This window comes from Microtus oregoni, unplaced genomic scaffold (assembly GCF_018167655.1).
Source record: "Microtus oregoni isolate MIOR12 unplaced genomic scaffold, Mior012 000025F_ref0000491, whole genome shotgun sequence".
NCBI lineage: Eukaryota > Metazoa > Chordata > Mammalia > Rodentia > Cricetidae > Microtus > Microtus oregoni.
Window position 1 is genome coordinate 25,485,658 of NW_024543084.1, and position 19,702 is coordinate 25,505,359.

Sequence of the window (19,702 nt, forward strand, 5' to 3'; positions counted from 1 at the left end):
GGGTGTGCGTGTATCTATGGGTGTACACACTGTGAATGCAGTGCCTTTGTGGGCCAGAGGAGGCTGTGCGATCCCTCTGCAGTGAGTCACCAGACATGGTGCGGGGACCCAATTTGTGTCCTCTGGAAGCAGGGCAGGTGCTCTTAACCACTAAGCCATCTCTCTAGTCCCACTTTTTCTTTCTTTGAGATAGTTTTACTATGTTGGCTAGGCTGGCCTCAAATGCAGAGACCCCTCCCAGGCACCAGGATTAAAGGCATGTGTCAGTATACCCAGCCGTTTTGCTTTTGAGACAGGGGCTATAGGCAGCCCAGAGTGGCCTTTGCATCCTCAGCAACTGGGGTGTGTGTGTTATGCGCCATGCCTCTCCTCTGAACATTTTGTTTGTTTTTTTTTCTTTTTTGTAAAGATTTACTTATTATGCATACGACATTCTGCCTCCATATATGCCTGCAGGCCAGAAGAGGGCACCAGATCTCATTATAGATGGTTGTCAGCTACCATGTGGTTGCTGGGAACTGAATTCAGGACATCTGCAAGAACAGTCAGTGCTTTTAACCTGAGCCATTTCTCCAGCCCTTGGTTTTGTTTTTTCAAGACAGGGTTTCTCTGTGCAGCACTGGCTGTCCTGGAACTTGTTCTGTAGACCAGGCTGGCTTCAAACTCAAGTAGATCAGCCTGCCTCTGCCTCCTGAGTGCCAGGACTAAAATGTGCACCACCATGCCCGGCCTGCATGAAGTTTAAGGCCTGAGAAGCAGAAGTTATAAGACTGGATCCTCTCCAAGGGAAGCCATGTTCTCATCACCAATTTAAAACAAAAAATGGAGGCCACCTAACAAAGACAATGGTTCATTGTGGAGGACTGGATGAGGCATGGTCAGACAGACGGCATCTGTCTGCCTGAGCTGAGGAGGATGCTGCGCAGGACTCAGCCTGCCCCAGTGTCATAAAAAGAATGCAGTGAAGGGCTGGTGAGCGGTAAAGGCGAGCCACAAGCCTGACAACTTGTATGGGGACTGACTCCAGCAAGTTGTTCTCTGACTTCCACACACAGCACGTGTGCACACACACGCAATATAAATGAAAATAACTTAAAATAATGAGCTCTTGCCCGCTGATGACTTTTCATGGACACAGTATGTGAAGAAAGCCAGAGAAATGGTGATATTATTAAGTGACTGCTGGGCACGGAAAACACCAAAAAGTTACCTCAGACTCTGACTGGGATCTTGTGTGGGAAAGGTCTTTGTGTTTGTGACCAGCTGAAGAAATATAGGATGAGATATGAATTAACCAACACAATACAAATCCAATAGTAAGTATTCTTATAAAACAAAACAGAAGGGCCTGGGGGTGTGGCTCAGGGGTGGAGCAGCCCAAGGCTTCTTCACTAGAACTGTAACAGACCAAAAACAATTTAAGAAAAGCCACTGGTTGGAGAGAGCTCCATGAAGGTGAAGGCAGGATCAGTCACTGTGAACAAGAACGCCTGGAGTCCCCAGATCCAGGCCAAGGGCAGCCCCTCTGGGCTGAGCAGAGCCCTGTTTCATCTGACTTTGGACCTATTGTGAGAGTCAACTCTTCTTGGTTACAGCCCCTGGATTCTGACACTTAGCAGCAGAGGCCTCCTTGTGCCCCATCCACCACGTTCTATGTTTTTCTATTACTTGCTATGGTTAGGGCAGAAGTGTTCCTGCCCCACAGACTCTTCTGTGAAAGAACCATTCTAGAGCAGTCTAGCAAGGCTGTCTGGGCGGCACAGGAAGTTGTCAAGTCTGAGGGCCCATCATGGTTGCAGAGGTGACGGAGGGGTTTTTTGAGATGGTATCTTCACAGCTCAGGACGGCTTCAGACAGTGACCACCCTCCTGCCTCAGCCTCCTCAGGGCTGGGGTTACAACTATGTAAAACTAAGCCTATCCAGGATCTGCTTTTGACTTCACTGGGGAAAAAAAAATGGAGGGCTTGGCATGGTGGTACACACCTTTAATTTCAGAACTCAGGAGGCGGAGACAGAGGCAGGTGGATCTTTGTGAGTTAGTTCACCAAGTCTACAGAGTGAGTTCCCGACAGCCAGGGCCACAAAAACCCTGCCTCAGAATAAAGTAAACAGATGAAGAAATGAAGGTGGCTGGGAGGCGGCTCAATGGTAAGCGCTTGCTGTGTGAGTCTGAGGGCCTGCGTCTGCACCACATAGCACTGGGCGCAGGGGTGCACGCATGTAATCCCACTGCTGTGGGTGGGGGTGGTAGATTCTTGGAGTCCGCTAGCCAACCAGCCTAATGACCTCCAGGTCCAGTGAGAGACCCTGCCTCAAGTGTGGTGGTTTGAGTGAGAGAGAAGCCTCACAAGCTCATTTTGAATGCTCAGTCACCAGGGTGTGGAACTGTTTGGGAAAGATTAGGAAGTACGGCCTTGTGGGAGGAGATGTCAGTTGGGGTGGAGTCAGGCCAGGCCCAGTGTCTCTTCGTCTGCTCATAGCTACCGCTCCAGCTCCATGTTTGCTGCCATGATGATCATGGACAAACCCTTCAAAACCATAAGCCAGCTCAAATTAAATGCTTTCTTTTTTTAAGAGTTGCCTTGGTCATGGTGTTTCCTCACAGCAGTAGAAACAGTGACTAAAACGAAGGACACAATGTCAGCTCCTGTCAGCCATCTGTGCAATCAGAGCAGGTGACCTGGCCTGGCTGTGGCTGAGACATCATTACAAGCAAGTGGCCACCCTGGTCCTTGACGTGGTCTTGAGGGTCAATGGCTAGGTGTTCGATAAAGCTCTTGGGAACTGTGCCTCAAACAACTGCTGAGCCCATATGTGCCTCATCAATGCAATCAGCTTATGGGAGCTGCAGCAGGGCCCTGGGCGTCTCTAGTGGGTGGGTACCCTGATCACTTACTTGGAGTCACCCTGGGAGCCTGGAGATAGGCCTGCATCAGGACCAGCAGACACATCTCCCGACTTCTTCTTGTGTATGGCTGGCTTCTTGGTGCTCGGATCCCCATCAATTTCAGCTGGAGTCTGAAAGGGATAGGTTCAGGGAGAGGGCTGGGAGAGCCGTAGCTGGGGCCAAACCTCCCTGTGCCCCACCAACTAACTCCACCATGAGTTTTCTGTCTTTAAAGATTTTATCTTATATTTCGGTTTTTGAGACAGGGTTTCTCTGTGTGGTCCTAGCTGTGTGTGCAGGAATGTACACACATATGCGGGTGCTCACAGAGGTCAGAGGTAGGTCCCCTGGAAATGGAGTTACAGAGGTCATCTGCAGGAACAGCAAGTGTTCCACCTTTAGAGGAAGGCTGTCGGCTGCTCTGTATCCCATGTAGCTGAGGCTGGCATGCACACAAGAGTATGCTGCCCTGTCTCTCAAGCATCACAAAGACAGGTGTGCACTACCAAGCTTGCTCAGCAGTGTGTGTGTGTGTTGGTGTGCTGCAGCTTTACCTGTACTTTGACCGGAGACAGCTTGGAGACGTCACTGGTGGAGGAGGAGATGCGCCTCTCCCTGTGAGACCGCACACAGCACTGTTACTGAAAGGCACCATGCAGAGGGTCCCAGTGCAGTGGCTTTCACTTGGGTGGGGTTTCCTTGCCCATCCCAGTAAACATTCACAGAGCAGACAGAGAGGACAGCTATCCGGCATCCCTCCATCTATCCCTGGTTCCATCCATCACCTAAGGACCCAGCCATCTCATACTCCATTTACCAGTCAATCTCTTTTTCCATTCAACCATCCTTCCAACACCCACCTACACACTAATCCATTCTTCTGTTTGATTCATCATGTTTACCTACTCACCTGTCAAACTCATCTACCCATCTTCCCTCCACCCACCTACCAATGATCTGCCAGGCTACTGGCACGTGATGGGAGGGGCCAGTGATAACATTCAGTATTCTGATACACGGTGTCCCCAATTAACTCTGGGCCTCAATCCAGCAGTACCACAGCCAAGAAGTCCTGCATAGGTGGCCTGTCTCCAACTCCACACTCCCTTTCTTCAGTCCAGCATGGGTCCCAGAGGCTAGAAATGGGGTCCCTGAGGTACCTCTTCTCCTTTTCTTGTCACAGAAAGGGAAACTGAGACCCAGGGAACATGGAGTAAAGGAAGACCCACACGGGCCTGGCTTCTACAGCCAGTCCTGTTACAGACTGCCTGGCCAATGTTCATTATCTTTGCAGTGCTTGGAATGGCCAGGACCTGACACATGCTCAGTGAGCTCCTTGTCAAACCTTACTCTTGCCTGAATGCTGGTCTGCTCCTATCCCTCGCCTTTCATTCTACTGACCCCTGCCTCTCAAGCATGGCCACACGTGTTTAAGGCATTGGGCTCTGAGCTGGTGCTGCCCACCCAGTACCCCCAGGCCTGCATAGTGGGCAGACTTACTCTGTAGGAGTCAGGGCTGCCCCTACAGCCCGGTGCTTCTCACTCAGGTCCAGGGATTGGCTCAGCATGGTACTGGTACCACCAGCCGCTATCAGCTTCTTGCCTCGCCATATCTCCACAGCGGTGGCCAGCCGTTCTGTGTCTGGGTGTTGGTACCGTTGGATCTGGGTAGAGCCACTGGGACTCTCTGGCTTGTCCTGAGCCTTGAGACTGTCCCCACCCTTGGCCTTATCCTTGGGGGATTCGGGAGTGGTGATGGGGACCACTGGGATGACCCTATTGTCTAGGGCCAGGCTAGTGGGCCGCTGTATGGGACTGAGACTAGGACTCCCAGGTGGGGCTTCCACAACCTGCACCTGCTTTGAAGAAGAGTGGGCTGTGGCCTCAGTCCACGCCCCCGAGGGCAGTCCATCTTCCCTGTATCCCTTTGTGTCCTCAGGGAAGTTCTCCCCTGTTTCCAGACTGGCCCTCCTGGAAGGTTCTCTTAGGGTGCTGCTCTCCTCCTTGCAGGACTGGATGTGTTTGTTCTGTAGCTCAACATGCTCCAATCCTCGTTGCCGCCGTGACTCTCTCTTCTCCCGGCTGCTGGGGACTTTCTCGTGATTTTCTGCTGGCTCCGTTTTTTGCATTGGGGTGCCCTTTTCCAGGCTGGGTGCCTCCTTCTTAGGTGAGGACGTGCCAGCTGGGGACCTGTCATTCATCCAGGTTTCAGTCTGTACACCCAGACTCTCAAGGTCCCCAGTCTGCTCCACAATAGGCTGCTCAGATAGCTGTTCGGTTGTGGTTGCAGGGCCCAGCTCAACCTCTGATGTCTTTGCTGCAGCTTCCCTGGCTTGTTCCTCTGCCTTCTGCTTCTCTGACATCATCTGGTGGAAGCTAGTGGGAAGGAAAGTGTGACACTGTGTCTGAAGTGGACATCTGGGTGACTTCGGGAGCACAGAAGGCTGAGGTCCACTAGGCCCCACCTGCAGAGACCCAGCCAACGTCCACTGAGTGTGGTTTCCCAACCAGCAGGACTGGATGCTCGGGATGGGAATAGCGGAAGAGAGGTATTTTGAGTTGGTGCAAGCAGCCCCTCCACCATGCCTGAATCACCTGTCCTGGATGGCACGTGGAAGAAGCAGCCAGAATTCTCCCTCTTGAGCCTGCAATGGCTTGTTTGTAGTCAGACCTTCCCCATCTCCCTGCACCCTGCCTGAGGTCCCCAGTTCTACCCCGAGGCTGGGTGCTAGTGATCTTGGGCATTTCTTCAGGGAGTACTCCTGGGTAGGAATTCCTATTCCACTTACCTCCTGCGCTGCAGGTGGCCACGACAGAGGCTCTGTAGGCGGATGATGTTATTCCTCTGTCGGTGGTAGGCCCGACGCTGCAGGTAGCCCCTCCAAGCAGCCTGCAGGTACACAGCTGCCTGTGTCCTCTCCAGCGCATGGCGTACACGATATGAGCGCCAGCAGGCCTGGATGGCCAGGGCAGCATGCTTCATCTGCAGGAAGTGCCTGCGTTCCAGCACCATACGGAACCAGCTTTGCAGCAGCAGGATCCTACGCAGGACCTCGCCATGCAACCTCTCCTGCAGGGCCTGTCGCTCTGTTTCCTTCAGGAAGACCTGTGGGCAGGGGTAGAGGTGTGTCACCTGCAGAGCCCTGCAGAGTTTGTGTAGCAGGGGCAATGCAATCAACCAAGTCTGGAGTGACAGCTGTGACTTTAGTGACCTGAGACTATGCTGTTTTTGCTAAACAAGCTCTTGTGTAGCCCAGGTTGGCCATAAACTTACCATGTAGCAGAGGCTGGCCTTGCACCCCTGATCTTCCTTACTACTTAGGTGTCCTCACTAGCAGGTTAGGGACTGTAGTGTGTTGAAGCAGAATTCATGTAGCAGAGCACTCATCACTGTGTGCACACAGGACACAGGCCAACACCAGGCTACTTCCACACCTTATGTTTTGAGACAGGGTTTCTCATTGAACCTGAAGGTTTCTCACTGACCTGGCTCCTGGCTCCGCCCCACCATCGTGGGATTGCGGTAATGGTCCACCCAGCCAGTTCTCAGTGGGGGCTGAGAATCCAACTCAGGTCCTCATCCTTGCACGGCAAGTGAGTATGAACTGTACCATCTCCCAACTGAGCTGAGCCATCTCACTACCCTTTCTTTCTTTTCTTTTCTTCTTCTTCTTTTTTTTTTTTTTTTTGGGACAAGGTCCTACTATTGGAACCCAGGCTGGAGAGGAGCTCACAATTTTGTCTCAATCATCCAAACACTAGAATGACAGGCACGTGCCAGTTCTGACATTTCATGTCAATGGGATCACACAGCAAACAGCCTTGTATGTATGGTTTCTATCACTCAACTTGTCTCCTAGTTCAGGACATAGTATGTCAGAGTTCTGTTCCTTTTTGTGGACAGGCCACTGTCTGCTCACCCAGTCTGATGGGCACTCGGACTGTGCACACTGAGGGCTGTGACTAGTCTAAACATGGTGTGTTTCTGGGAACATCTGGTTTCAACTCTCGTGGGCACTACCCTAGTATGGAACTGCTGGGTCCCCAGGTAACCCATCTGGAACTGGAACTGGACTGTCAGGGCCTGAGTGCAACTGTGCAGCAAGAACAGCTGAGTGATGCCAACGGCAGCCACCAGCTCACTCTGAGACTCAAGATGGTGTTTGGAAGGGAAGACACCACAAGAAAGGGAAGCAGCCTCATGCCGACCTATGGTCTGGATGAGCCTCATCTCTTAACATTTTGTTTGGAAGCTTCAGTCAGTGTTGTAACCCTGAGGTGAGGGACCTTCAGGACGTGGGTCCCAGTGGAAAGAGGTGTCGTCTCCACCGGGTGCCCGTCGAAGAGAATAAATGTGCTTCTCACAGGACTTGCTGGCCCTCTACATAGACTGTGTTGGTCTGGAAGAGCTGGCCTGGGTCCTGTCCTCCCTGCTGCCTGGCTCTCCAGCTCCCAGAACAGGGAGTATCAGAGACCTCTGTGCTAAGCACCTAGCCTCAGGTACTCGGTCCTCGTGACAGAGAGCACTTTGCTGCAGAGCCCAGACCCTTCAGAGCAGTGTGGGGTACTGAGAGAAGTGTGAGGTCACACGTGGGTGGAGTGGGTGTGGGATGGCAGTTGCAAGTGTGGCAGTACTCACCTTTGTCTTCCCAATCTGGTAGTTCCGGCCATCCACCTGTAGCTTCCCCAGCAGGGCAGCAATGGCCTCCCTGCAGGGCTGAACATCCTTGGGCAGGAGCACCTGGAACTGCTCCGTGAAGTCCTGGCACAGGTAGGGAAGGACAGTGTAAGCACAGTTGGCGGCTGCAGTTACTTCATGAGTAGGGCCAGGTTCCCTCTCTTGGTGCTGGCGCTACAAGTCCTGGGGCCTGTGCCATGTGAGTTGGACACAGCTGGACCTCACTTATTTCCAAACTTATTTCCTGAAGCTCAAACTTGGTTTTCTTTCTGTGTATGTGCAGTGCTCACGGAGGGCAGCAGAGAGCTTCAGACCCCCTGGAGCGGTGTCACCAACGATCAAGAGCCTCTGTGTGTGGGTGTATGGATCCCAATCTCTGCTCCTCCTGCTGAGTCATTCCTCCAGCTCTCAAAGTTGTTTCCTGTGCTTATTATTCCCTGAAGTTATGCATGAGTGACTACGGAGGACTTGGTGTGACAGTGGGGACAAATATGATTGAATACTTGGACCCAGTTGAAGGAACTGTTTGGGAAGGATTAGGAGGCAAGGCTTTATTGGAAGAAGTATGCTATGTGGGTGGCCTCTGAGGCCTCTCAGTGTGCTCTCTGCCACTCCTGATGACACGTGTTCACTTTACCAGCACAGACTAAGAACCCTCTGGCCCTAAGCCCAATTCAACACTCCTTTTTACATGCTGGCTTGGTTTATCACAGCAACAGAAAAGTGACTAACTATGACAGAGCTCAAGTTGGTCTCATGCCAATGGTGACACAGGACAGGGTATTTTATTATTGCTTTTTTCCATTTCCATTGTGTATCATATTTTTGCATGTAAAATATGCAAAATGTGCAACCAAGTGCGAGTAGAGGCTGGAGACTGTTGTAGGGAGTCATCCTCCTTGGCGTTTCCACCTTATTCTTTGAGGCAGGGTCACTCAGCCAAACCAGAGCTCACGGATCCGGAGAGTCTCAATAATTAGCTTACTCTGGGACCCTGTCTTGACTTTCTGAGGCTGGACTTGCAGGCAGGCCAGGGTCTTATCAGGGCTGGGGTCTCTGTACTTTAGCACTTGCCCACTAAGGCATCTCCCAGCCACTGAGAAGGGGATCTTAGTGGTGGAAGTGGCACTGCCCTGGCACACTGCAGGGATGTCCGTGGCTAGAACCTGGGGCACTCATCCACTGAACACACCCTCAGCCACTATGTAAAAGACATAGTTGTTCTGTTTTGATAGTCTCTTTCTGCACCCCAGGCTGGCCTGGAAGTCACAGCAAGCCTCCTGCCTTTTTTGAAAGCTGAGAGGAAAGATTCGGGATGTCCTATCCTTGTGTTTTTTTTTTTTTTTTTTTAGAAATATTTATTTATTATGTATACAATATTCTGTTTGTGTGTATGTCTCCAGGCCAGAAGAGGGCACCAGACCTCATTACAGATGGTTGTGAGCCACCATGTGGTTGCTGGGAATTGAACTCAGGACCTTTGGAAGAGCAGGCGATGCTCTTAACCACTGAGCCATCTCTCCAGCCCCCCTTGTGTTTTAACTAAATGGAGGCAGAGGAAGGGTCCAGCCTGTTCCTGGGCACCGTGGAGCACTCACAACAGTGTTACAATTGCTGTCACTGGGGCCGGTGAGGTGGAACAGTTCAGTAGGTAAGGAGCTGGTAGCCACGGCTGACAACCTGAGTTCAAGATCAAAGACCCACACAGTGGGAGGAGAGAGCCGACTCCTGCTCAAGTCCTTTGATCTCCATAAATATGCCATGATGAGTTTATGTCATATACAAAATACAAAATAAGTGTGAACAAATACACTCAAGACACATCAAAACACCAGGCTAGAAGATGCTCAGTCTAGGACCCGAATGAGACTTCCAGTTCATTCAGTTCACAGGTATTTCCAGGTCTGCTGCGGTGGCCACCCCTGCAGGGCAGAGGGAGCGGGTGTGGGTGGCCTACCTGGAAAGTGTACTTGGCACTGTAGCCGGAGCGCCGGATGCGCACAGTCTCCAGCATGCCCGTGTAGCGCAGCTGCTGCAGGACCAGCTCGTCATCGAAGCAGAGTTCCTTCTGCAAAAGCATGAATTGCTCAGGGGCTCTGTGGGACGTAATGTGTACTGTCATGTTGTCCGTGCCCCGTCCTCCCCGCCACTTCACCCTGTGCCCCAGCTCAGAAGCTGACTACTCCTAAAGGTTAATTTTTTTCTGCCCCAACCTTTCTTCTTTTTTCTTTTCTTTTCTTTTCTTTTCTGAGGCAGGGCCTCATGTAGCCCAGGGTACCGCATACTCTATTTAATTCTCCAGCCTCCACATCCTTAGTGATGAGATGGCAGGCATGTACCCACCTGGCTAACATGGTGCCATGAGACTCTGGGACTTCTTGCTGGACAAGTGCTCTACCCATTGAGTGCCAGCTCCAGTTCCTGCTTGTGGCTATTTTAGTCTCCACATTGGTGGTCAAGGCCTGCCCCCCAATATTCTGAGATCCCCACTCACCTTCTCGGCATTGGAGCGAATGCAGCGGATGAAGAAGGGCTCGGCCTTGCCCAGCGCCTCCAACAGCTTGTTAAGAGATGTCTGCAGGAAGAGGGAATGCAAACAGAGCTGCTGGCCAGGTGCAGAGCTCAGCGGAGAGGAGAGCACTGCACTGCTATATGAGGGACACGTCTGGGCTGCTGGGGGTCATATATGCAAGGGAGCCATCCAAAGGCTCTGCTTGCTGCCTCAGCTGTGAGGATTCCTATGGTTGATCCAAGACTCTTTTGGAGCCACATGGCTGCTGTTTTTGCAGAGGTGGAGCAGATGAGTCACCTTGGAGGGGAGCATGGAAAAGGCCATCTCCCTTTCCTTTCCTTTTCTGTTTCTGCAGGGCTGGGGCCGAACTCTGTCCTTGCACATGCCAGGCAAGCACTTACCGTACCTAAGCTACATCCTCAGCCTTACAGACCTGTGGAGATGTCCCAGGCTCCATTCCAGCACCACAATAAAAATAATTTAGCACACACCTGTTGACTACCTGAGGACAACTTGGAGGACACGAGATCCTGGACCAATAAATAACAAAGTAATATCTCTCCACTTCCTGGAAGCCAGTGGGAAAGCATTATGACCTCAGAACATGGCTCAACAGCCACGGTGACTGACTTGCTAACTAACGCTCTCCTTTGAATCTCAGTGGGTTTCAAACAGGGGTAATTTTGTACCTAGGGCATGCGAGTAACACCAGACACCTATGAGCATATTACGAGGCGTTGAGACAGAGGCTGCCCCACCTGGAACTGTGCACTGATGCTGGGTGGCTTCTTCTTCTTGTGAAGGTGCAGCAGCGACTTGGTGGTGCGGTCGTGCAGCGTCATGCCAATAATAAGCCTTAGGGACTTGGAGTCCAGTAGGTTCTATGACAGACACATAAGGTCGGGCCTGCTTGCCACAGCCTAAAGGCGGCATTGGCTCCCTGGGTGAGCACACCCTCTCCCCCATCCCTCACCCTCAAGACAGGGGCCAGGACTCAAGTCCTTCCTGCCTATGCCAGGAGTTTCATGAATTCAAAGCCATTAGATCTCAAATGCCAGCATGAACTGGTGAAAGACAGGAGGACCATGTTTCCTCTGGCTGTGGGTAGGGCTAGGAGCCTGTTTAGACAGAGGTCTGTGAATATCAGAAGCCATATGGCTCCCAGGACAAGCGGATTCCTCGCCTGTGACTGAATGCACTGGTCCAGCACACCACACTGAAACCAACATGCTTTCAAGTCTGTGGTGATACTTTTTCCCTTTAAAACGCTCATGTAGCCCAGGCTGGCCTTGAATTCCTTATCCCTGCCTCCAACCTCCCAACTGCTCTGAGAACTGGCACACACCACTACACCTGGACTGGACTTTTCATTTATGGGGACAGAATTCTGCTCTGTAGCCTTGCCTGCAACTCAGTTCCCCTGCCTCACACTTCCCTAGAGGAATGACAGGCATGTGTCACTATACATAGCCAATCTTATACTTAACAAAACAAAACAAGTTATTTTTTTTTTAAAAATGTATTTTCTGTGCACGTGTGGAGGTCAGAGAACAACTTGCAGCAGTCAGTTCCCTCTTTCCATCATGTGAGTCCTGGGCACTGACAGTTTAACACAAACACGCACACTCAACTAGTGCTGCTGTGTCAGATTACTTTCTAGCTGTGAGTCTAAGGTGAAAACGGAATATACTCCGTTGTGAGACAGCATCATTCTGACACCTCACTGTATGCATGGATATGTCTCAGAATGCTTAGCAACAATCCAGAATCCCAGCAGCTACTGCTCTGCACAGTTTGACAAGAACTACTATTAAAAAAACAAAACAACAAAACCCTCACGCCGCCTGCTTTCTCTTCACGACTGTAGTCCAGGGTGTGGACAAGTGTGTGCCTTACACTCAGCACTGCACAGTGGCAGGCACAGTGCGGTCACTGGTCAGGCTCTAAGTCCCCAAAGAAGGCTCAAAGCCTGTGGCAGAATGAGCCTGGGCTCTGAAGACAGAGGGTTGCCTGCACTCCATTGGTAACCAGGGGTCCTGTAAACACCGAGGGGAGAGTTTGCAGGGCTCTGGCCTGCCCTGTCCTGCAGAGGGGTCTCACAGGCAGTACCTGACTCATGCTGGGGGTACCAGCTCTGGGGTGAGGAGGACCCTTCAGGGGTCCAGTTGGATCACTAGAGGGGCAGATTTAAGACAGAATATGGCTTTCTTTCCTGAGAGTGACCTCAACTCCTCCTGGGTAAACCATTGCAGGTCCTACTCTGACGAAACCCCAAGACAACTGAAAGCCAGGTCACCACGGGGAGAAGAATCTGATTTCTGTGCTGGGAACCCAGAGGCTGATAAAGGCTCAGCAGGGGTTTGCATCCCAGCTCTTCACTGGGGATTCTAGGAAGGGGCTCCACCCTAAGCCACACCCCCAACCCCTCACTTGGGGGTCCTAGACAGGGCTCTACCTCTGAGCCACACCCCCCAGCCCCTCACTGGATGATCCCAGGCAGGGGCTCCACCCTGAGCAGCACTCTCAGGTGATACAGCTTTGTATTAGTGTCAGCTGGAGGAGTGAGCAGGAGGAATGAAAGAGGTCCCAAAAGTTCAGTGTCTCTCTCCCACCTCCCTGTCTCAGAACAACTTGAGAAAGGTGTTCTCAAGCCGTGTATGATGTCGCCGTCTGCCCGTGCGGGTTTACCTTTGGAATGATCTGCTTTTGTTTGATACCTTTACTCTTCCTGTCAAAATATTAAAAACGGTGTGAATGTGAGGGACATAGGGCTGGGGATTGTGTTAGTTCAGCAAGCCACGCCTTGCGGGTTAGATCCAGAGAGACAGAGAGAGGACAAGTGCAGCAAGGTTGCCACCGATTCCCCCCAGACACCCGAGAGCTCCTGCCTTCCGCACTGCAGACCTGTTACAGCTCCATGTGCAGACTGTGCTGGAGGTTTCAGGATCTCTATGCAGCAGTGACAAAGTGCACACAGCACTGAGGGCCCTGATACACTAAGTGACTGACCTACTCTGCTATGTCAACTCTCCACTGGTGGGGCAGACTTGCCCTGCAAAGAACAATGGCAGGGTGATTCTTCACTCGATCCTCCTAAGGGCATTTATTATTGGTTCTCCAAGCTGGGTACAGAACCCAGAGCCTTCATACTGAGATGTCCCTCCTCTGAGCCACACCCCAGCTCCGGGATGCTGATGGTAGAACGAAAACTTGAAGGCCTAATCCATGGTTCAGGGACTGGCAATCAATCCCAGTGGTCACACAGTGGTCTCATGTAGCCCAGGCTGGCCTGTACTTGCTATGTAGCTGAGGGTAACTCTGAATTCCTAGTCCTCTGCCTCCACCATCCCAGTGCTAGGATAATAGCATGCAATATCATCCTTTTTTTTTCCCCCAATGGAGACAGGTTAGCCTCAAACTCATAATCCTCCTGCCTCCGCTTCTTTTATGCTGAGTGTTGGGCAAGTGCCACGGTGCCTGGGTGTCACGTGAAAAAACTAGTGCACACAAGAACCCTAATCACTGTGCACATGGCCAGGAGCTGCTGTGTGCTCTCATGCCTCAGAGCTGGCAATGCTCACCCAGCCTCATCCCTGGGCCACATCCAGTCCTCAGCTGCATCTCAATTAATTTGGGTTAAAAGAAAGTAACAGAGAAACTTATGCAAAAATCGCCTTTGGATATAGTGGCACATGCCTGGAGCCCCAGCTGTTCCCAGAGCTGAGGCAGGAGGATTCTTTGAAGATTTCTTTTTAAGCATGTGTGCACACAAGTGCAGTACCCATGGAGGCTAGATGAGGGGATCCTCAAGCTGGAGGTCCAGGTGAGTTACCCAAGATGGGTGTAAGGAACTGAACTCTGGTCCACTGCAAAAGCAGCAAGAATTCTGAAGTGCTGAGAATCTCTCCACTTGGAGGAAGATCCTTGAACCTAGAGGTTGCAGGCCAGCTTGGGTGACATGGTGAGCCCCTGGCTCTGGGGTGGAATTGGGAAGAAGAACCAAAAAGTCAGGCTCCTCATGGGCACAACCAGTCAGCACAAAGGGGTTTAAGAATTATCACCCCGTTTTACAGAGGAATGCTGAACCCCAAGGGAACTTAGTGGAATGTAGGCAGGGGTGGGTTGGAACCCAGGTTTATAACCTGGTCCCTTGCTTCACATGCTCCTTGCTTGCATGGGCTTCATAACAGCAGGCAAAGGCCAGGCAGGGAAGCTTGTGCTCTGCCAGGGCAGAAAGGGTCAGAGTCAGAGCGGGACTCCTCACAGGAGCTGCCAAAGACATTAAGGCTGGTCAGCAATGGCTGGCTGAGAGCTGGACTGTGAGGCAGTGGTGGGGGTAGGGAGAGTGTTAGTGGCTGATCGTATGAAGGATGAGCTGGCCAGCTGTGCTGGTGACAGGTGGGGGTGGCAGAGTGGCTGCTGCACTTGGAGGAGCTGGGGGGACTCACAGGAAGAAGGTGCGGGGCTTCTTGAGCCGACTGAGGGACTGGAGAAGCCTCCGCGGGTCCTCGCCCTGCCATGGCAGTCCTTTGAGGCTCTTGATGATTTGGTTATGCAAATCGCTAAGGGCCAGAAGGGGACCCGGTGACAGAAAGAAGAATAGTTAGAGCATGGCCCGCCACCTGGGGTCCCCAATGCCCACCAGGGTGTCCCCAGGCCACAGGAGACAAAACATGCATCTGAGGAAGGGGTGCGCAAGGAATGACCACTGTGTCCTTCCAGAACGAGGGGACTGAGCCAGATATGGCCACTGTCCCTGAGCTCAGGGGGCCATGGACTTATAACAGGACCTTGGCTAGCCTGGATCTTGATACATAAACCAGGCTGACCTTGAACTCACAGAATCAACATCTGTTTGCCCAGCTTCCCTTGTTTTTTTTTTTTTAAGTATTTTATTCATGTGTGTGTATATATGTATGTGCATGTGTGTCTCTCTGTGTGTAAGGTACTCTGGAGGCCAGAGGGGGTACTGGGTGTGACAGAAGGAATCAAGCATTTGTAAGTAGCCCATGTGGGTGCTGGGATCTGGGCTCTAGTCCAGCAGTGAATGCTCTCAACTGTAGGTTCATCTTTTGAATGCCAGGGTCTTCTATTTTTAAAGTGGTTTTCTTTACATCTTGGGGGATGTGTCATAGTCCGTGGAAGTCAGAGGACAGCTACAGGCAGCCATGTGAGGACTTGAAGACCAAACTCAAGAGCGTTGGGAGTGGCAGCAGGCACCCTTCCCTGTGAGCTATCCAGCCAGGCGGGATCCTATTATTTATGAGCCTGTATAATTTGTATAAAATAGGTTGGGTCTACAGAGCATGGCCCAGGCTTGAACCTCCCTGGTACCCTTAAGAGACCTGCATTGCCTGGTACTTCTCGGCTGCCTCCTTTTAGCCCCAGGGGACCAACCTGTGTCCAGACATGTATGGGGACATGTGACTATTCCTAGGGTTTGGTACTTTTGTTACTTGGCAAATGGCAGCTAGCGACAATGTCCAACAGCCTTTAGGACACAGGTGACCCTCACTGCAGGGACAGAACTAAGGTTAGGAACCGACCCGAAGAGGGTCAACTTTTTAAAAAATTTATTTTATTTTTAACTATGTCCATATGTATGTAGAGACAAGTAGAGTTGGCACATGTATGCAATGCCCACAAGGGTCAGAAAAGGGTGTCAGACTTCTTGGTGCTGGAATTGCAGGTGGTTGTGGGCTGGCCTAGGAGTGCTGGCAGCTGGGTCCTCTGAGAACATGGAACCACTTCTGCAGCCCACACTTTTGCTGGGATGGTGTCCAAGACCTCATGCAAACTGGGCAGCTGCTCTGCCACTGAGTCTTGTCCTGGCTCTCACTTGTTATTCAGTATTTGTGTATCTGTCTGTCTGTCTGAGGGTGTGTGTGTGTATTTACTTATGTATTTGTGTGTGTGTGCGCACACACACCTGTGTGCACAGGGAGGGGGGGAGTTGGCTCTCTCCACCATGTAGATTCTAGCATGCACACCAACGTGGGCAGGTCTGTGGTTCCTTTATACAGGAGGCCATCTCACAGGCCCTCAGTTGTTCTAAAAGCATGTTTAGACTCTGAAGGTTGGCCTGAAGAAGCCCCTGTGTGCAGCCCCGTACTGTGATCCATGCACCATGCCTTGTGCCCAAATGGACGCCACACTTACCTCCGCTCCCTCACTCTCCAGGGAGGCACAAGAGCAAAACAACACGGGTGACACAGGGTTAATGGGTCTTTACTTTCTTTACGTGGCCTTCCTGTCTAGAGGGCTCCGAGTAGCGGCCATGGCTTCTGCCAATCCCTCAGTGCCCTGACCTGGCCAAATGTGCCAGTGTGTCCCCGGAGAAGGACACTGCTCTGAACTCCCAGACGGCGGCCCTGGCCTGTGCCTCCCTGGTCTTGGGTGCGAAGGCCTGGCTGCTACTTACTTCCTGCTCTCATAGAAAGACATGATGTCCTCAAAAGCGTTAACATCCAACTCCTCAGAGCGGTCAAAGGAGAAATCTAGCCCTGCACAGCTGCAAGGGAGAAGCTCAGTGAACCCAGCGGACATGCAGCCCTGACACAGCTCGACTAGGCAGGGGCCACACACAGGGAAAGAAACAGCCATGGGAACGGCACATTTCCTTTACTCGTCCCCTGTAGACGAGTAAAGCTAACTCCTGATGTGGTTCAGGGCTGTCTAATGCAGCCCAGGCTGGACTCAGTCTCAGCCCTCCTCTGCTGGCTACTACGGCATAGCTAGGCTGACAGATGCCTGCCCATGCCAACAGTTTCCAGCCTTGTGGGGTCTGCCCGGCTCTAAGACTGCTGGGACACCGCTTCCTGATCTTGAACTCCTTCTGGACAGCTGTCAAACATGGCTGACCTGCCATATTCCAAGTGCCCCTACTTTTTTGGTCAGTGCAGGGAAGTGAACCCAGAGACTCATTTGTGTTAGGCAAGTACCAAAATACAGAGGCATACTCCCAACCCTTTTATGGGCACCATGGTCTTGCTCTGTAGCCCAGGTTAGCCTTGGTCTTGCAATTCTTCTGCCTCAGTCTCCCAATAGCTGCAAGCAGAGGCCAACACCCGCAGCTCCGTTCACATGCACTTTTACACCTTCTTGGAGCCAAAAGGGAAGGCTTAGGTCTCTGTCCAGGCTCACAAACTTCTCCCACTCAGAAAGGAAAACTCAGCAGAAGATGGTGTGGGGTCCAGACTGGGACCAGAGAAGAACCATCCCTGTACTTTCCAACCCTCCCTCAGGCTCAGGAGCCCAGCATTCTACAGCAGAATGGCACCCTCAGATTGGGAGACTCTCTCAGCGGCTGTCACTCTGTAGTTGCAAAGGCCCCATTCCCATCCCCCCAGGCAAGGGAACCGAAAAGCATCCTCTGTGTTGACCTGCCCAGAGCAGATGCTGTCCCAGGACCTGCCTTCTGGGGACAGAAGGGCACCAAGCATGGGTCTTTGTGTCCATTCAGCTGCCTGAGAGCTTACTCAGGGCCACAAGAACCCTGGTATATAGTAGATTTTCCACAGCTGTGTAAACAATGACACCTCACAGGGCCAATGGGGAACAAACTGAAGTCTCGCTTACCGATACAGTTTTTCCGAAGGGGTGTTAGCTCCTCTTGGTAGCTCTTCCGTGTGACTTCGAATGCCAGGACTATTTATTCCTGCTGGAGACAACAGAGTGCACACTGTTTGGTCCCCCATGGTACAAAAGCTATTACTTCTGTGGAGTAAGCAGTCAATGCTTTTTTTTCTTTTGAGGAAATGGGAATTAAACCCAAGACCTTGTACATGCTATGTAAGCACAAACTATGTCTCAGCCTCTCACTGGGAATCCTAGGCAGGGGCTCCACCCGAGCCACTCCCCCAGCCCCTCACTGGGGATTCTAGGTAGGGGCTCTACTGTTGAGCTGCACCTTAACCCTCTTTAGTCCTGAAGATAGACTTATTAACTTTCTCAATTCTAGACCTGAAATCATGATTTTCTGATTCTGCCTCTCAAATAGTCATGCCTAGATTTAGAATGGGCTATAACTGTTTGCCAATCACGTTGCTTGCTCTCAGGATTGGCACCAGGGAGGGTATCCCTTCAATTCCTACCTGCTGCCTTCTCAGCTCTCTCTGCACGCAAGCGCCCAGCCTCCCGCAGCACAGCCATGGCCCTGATGGCAGCCCGCAGCACAGCCCAGCGGAACACAGCCACTGGGTCCATGCCGATGAGCTGGCGCACATAGGAACTGTCACTGCCCCGCAGCAGTGCTACAATGTCAGGTCGCATGTAGTCCATGTTCTTCTCCCGGAAGTCCTGGTAAGGTGAGAGTGAAATCATAACATTGGTGCATGACTCAGCCAGGCTCTCTCCCTGTTCCCTCCTGCCCTTGGGCACACGGACTGAGGCATGTGGGCATCCTGGATCTGGACCACTTTTCAACTTCCTGTCTGCTTCATCACTGTGCACAACACCTACTGAATGCTAAGATAAGTCAGCTTTCACTGACATTCATCTCTGCTAATTCCCCATGGCTGAAGACTGGGATCTTGTTTCTCATCTCTGACTGTTGTCCCTTGTCTCAGTCCATTCAGAGTAGCCCTGGTCCCCAATCCCTGTGCCGACAGTCCTTGGACTGATTTGAATCAATCTGCTTGCTCCTTGCATTATTTTAGGGATGCCTAAAATAAATTTGCTATTGGATCTTGTCTCTCATCCCTTCCTCAACTTTGGGAAATGGCCTATGTACTCCTTAAATAACAACCTAAAATGGCCGCCTAATGACAGATCCCAACACGGGAGCTTTCTAATTTCTGTCAGTGAATAGGCAGATGGAAAAGTTTCTATCCAGCCATGCTAAACTCTTCCCTGTCTGCTTTTCCCTCTGCTGGGCTAAGCCTGTCTGGGGTGGGCTATTCCCCGCCTCTCTCACTCCTATCCTGCCACTGCACCATCTAGGCCAGAGAGTGGGTCCCCGTTCTCACCCCACTGAGGAGGCAGCACTTCCTGTCTACTTCATGTATGTGTGTATGTGTGAATGGTGTGGCCACACAGATGTAATTGTAAGTAGGGTCCTTGCAGGTGGGGGAGAGCAGATGCACTGCAGAGGTGGGTCTCTGTGTGTAATAAATGCCTTAGTGGGCCCTGCCAAGGTGGATCATTACACAAACACACCATACGTAGTGGAGTATAAAAGTAAATTTTGAAAGCATAGTTGATGGCTTAAAGTGGGTCATATAGGGAACCCGCTGCAGGAGGGAGGAACCTTAGGGGAGGAACCTTACAAGTCCACGGCTTGGCCCTCTCTTAAGCTCAAACAAAATGGTGGCAGTTGCCCCTAACAAAGATGGTGCCAAGGTTGACTGCCTAGCTGCTCAGGGCAAGGTAAGCTGGTCTTCTTACAAACTCCTAACACACAGGAGCTTCTGAAGCCTGGCAGGCCCTGCGCTAACAGCAGAAGGCAGATACAGCCCTTAAGCCCCTGGCCTAAAGACCATGGAGGATCCTGAGAAGTGGTTCTATCAATCGAGTAAGTTCTCTGTCATTTTTTTAAATCAATAACTCCAAGGAAAACTTTATCCTTCTCAAAGATCTCTGATACAGTTTGATGGCTGAGAGGTTTTGCCAGTTTAAAAAGGACAA

At 51.6% G+C, this 19,702-nt stretch overlaps 1 protein-coding gene across 17 annotated transcripts in view; it reads right to left on the minus strand.

The window, feature by feature from the left end:
* Nucleotides 1–19,702, minus strand: part of Myo9b (myosin IXB) — an 88,138-nt gene that overhangs the window by 9,147 nt on the left and 59,289 nt on the right. For 6 of the 17 annotated variants that reach the window (XM_041674140.1, XM_041674137.1, XM_041674139.1 and 3 more), the window contains 13 exons: nt 18,172–18,376; nt 17,657–17,738; nt 16,500–16,589; nt 14,527–14,640; nt 12,767–12,806; nt 10,837–10,959; nt 10,061–10,141; nt 9,524–9,634; nt 7,528–7,650; nt 5,678–5,994; nt 4,389–5,264; nt 3,443–3,503; nt 2,898–3,019 (listed from right to left, as the gene is read on the minus strand). In XM_041674140.1, coding sequence (XP_041530074.1) covers nt 2,898–3,019; nt 3,443–3,503; nt 4,389–5,264; nt 5,678–5,994; nt 7,528–7,650; nt 9,524–9,634; nt 10,061–10,141; nt 10,837–10,959; nt 12,767–12,806; nt 14,527–14,640; nt 16,500–16,589; nt 17,657–17,738; nt 18,172–18,376 — 2,345 coding nt within the window. Of the gene's footprint in view, nt 1–2,897; nt 3,020–3,442; nt 3,504–4,388; nt 5,265–5,677; nt 5,995–7,527; nt 7,651–9,523; nt 9,635–10,060; nt 10,142–10,836; nt 10,960–12,766; nt 12,807–14,526; nt 14,641–16,237; nt 16,253–16,499; nt 16,590–17,656; nt 17,739–18,171; nt 18,377–19,702 lie in introns of all 17 variants that reach the window. The other 11 variants (XM_041674148.1, XM_041674143.1, XM_041674152.1 and 8 more) reach the window with 6 other exon arrangements.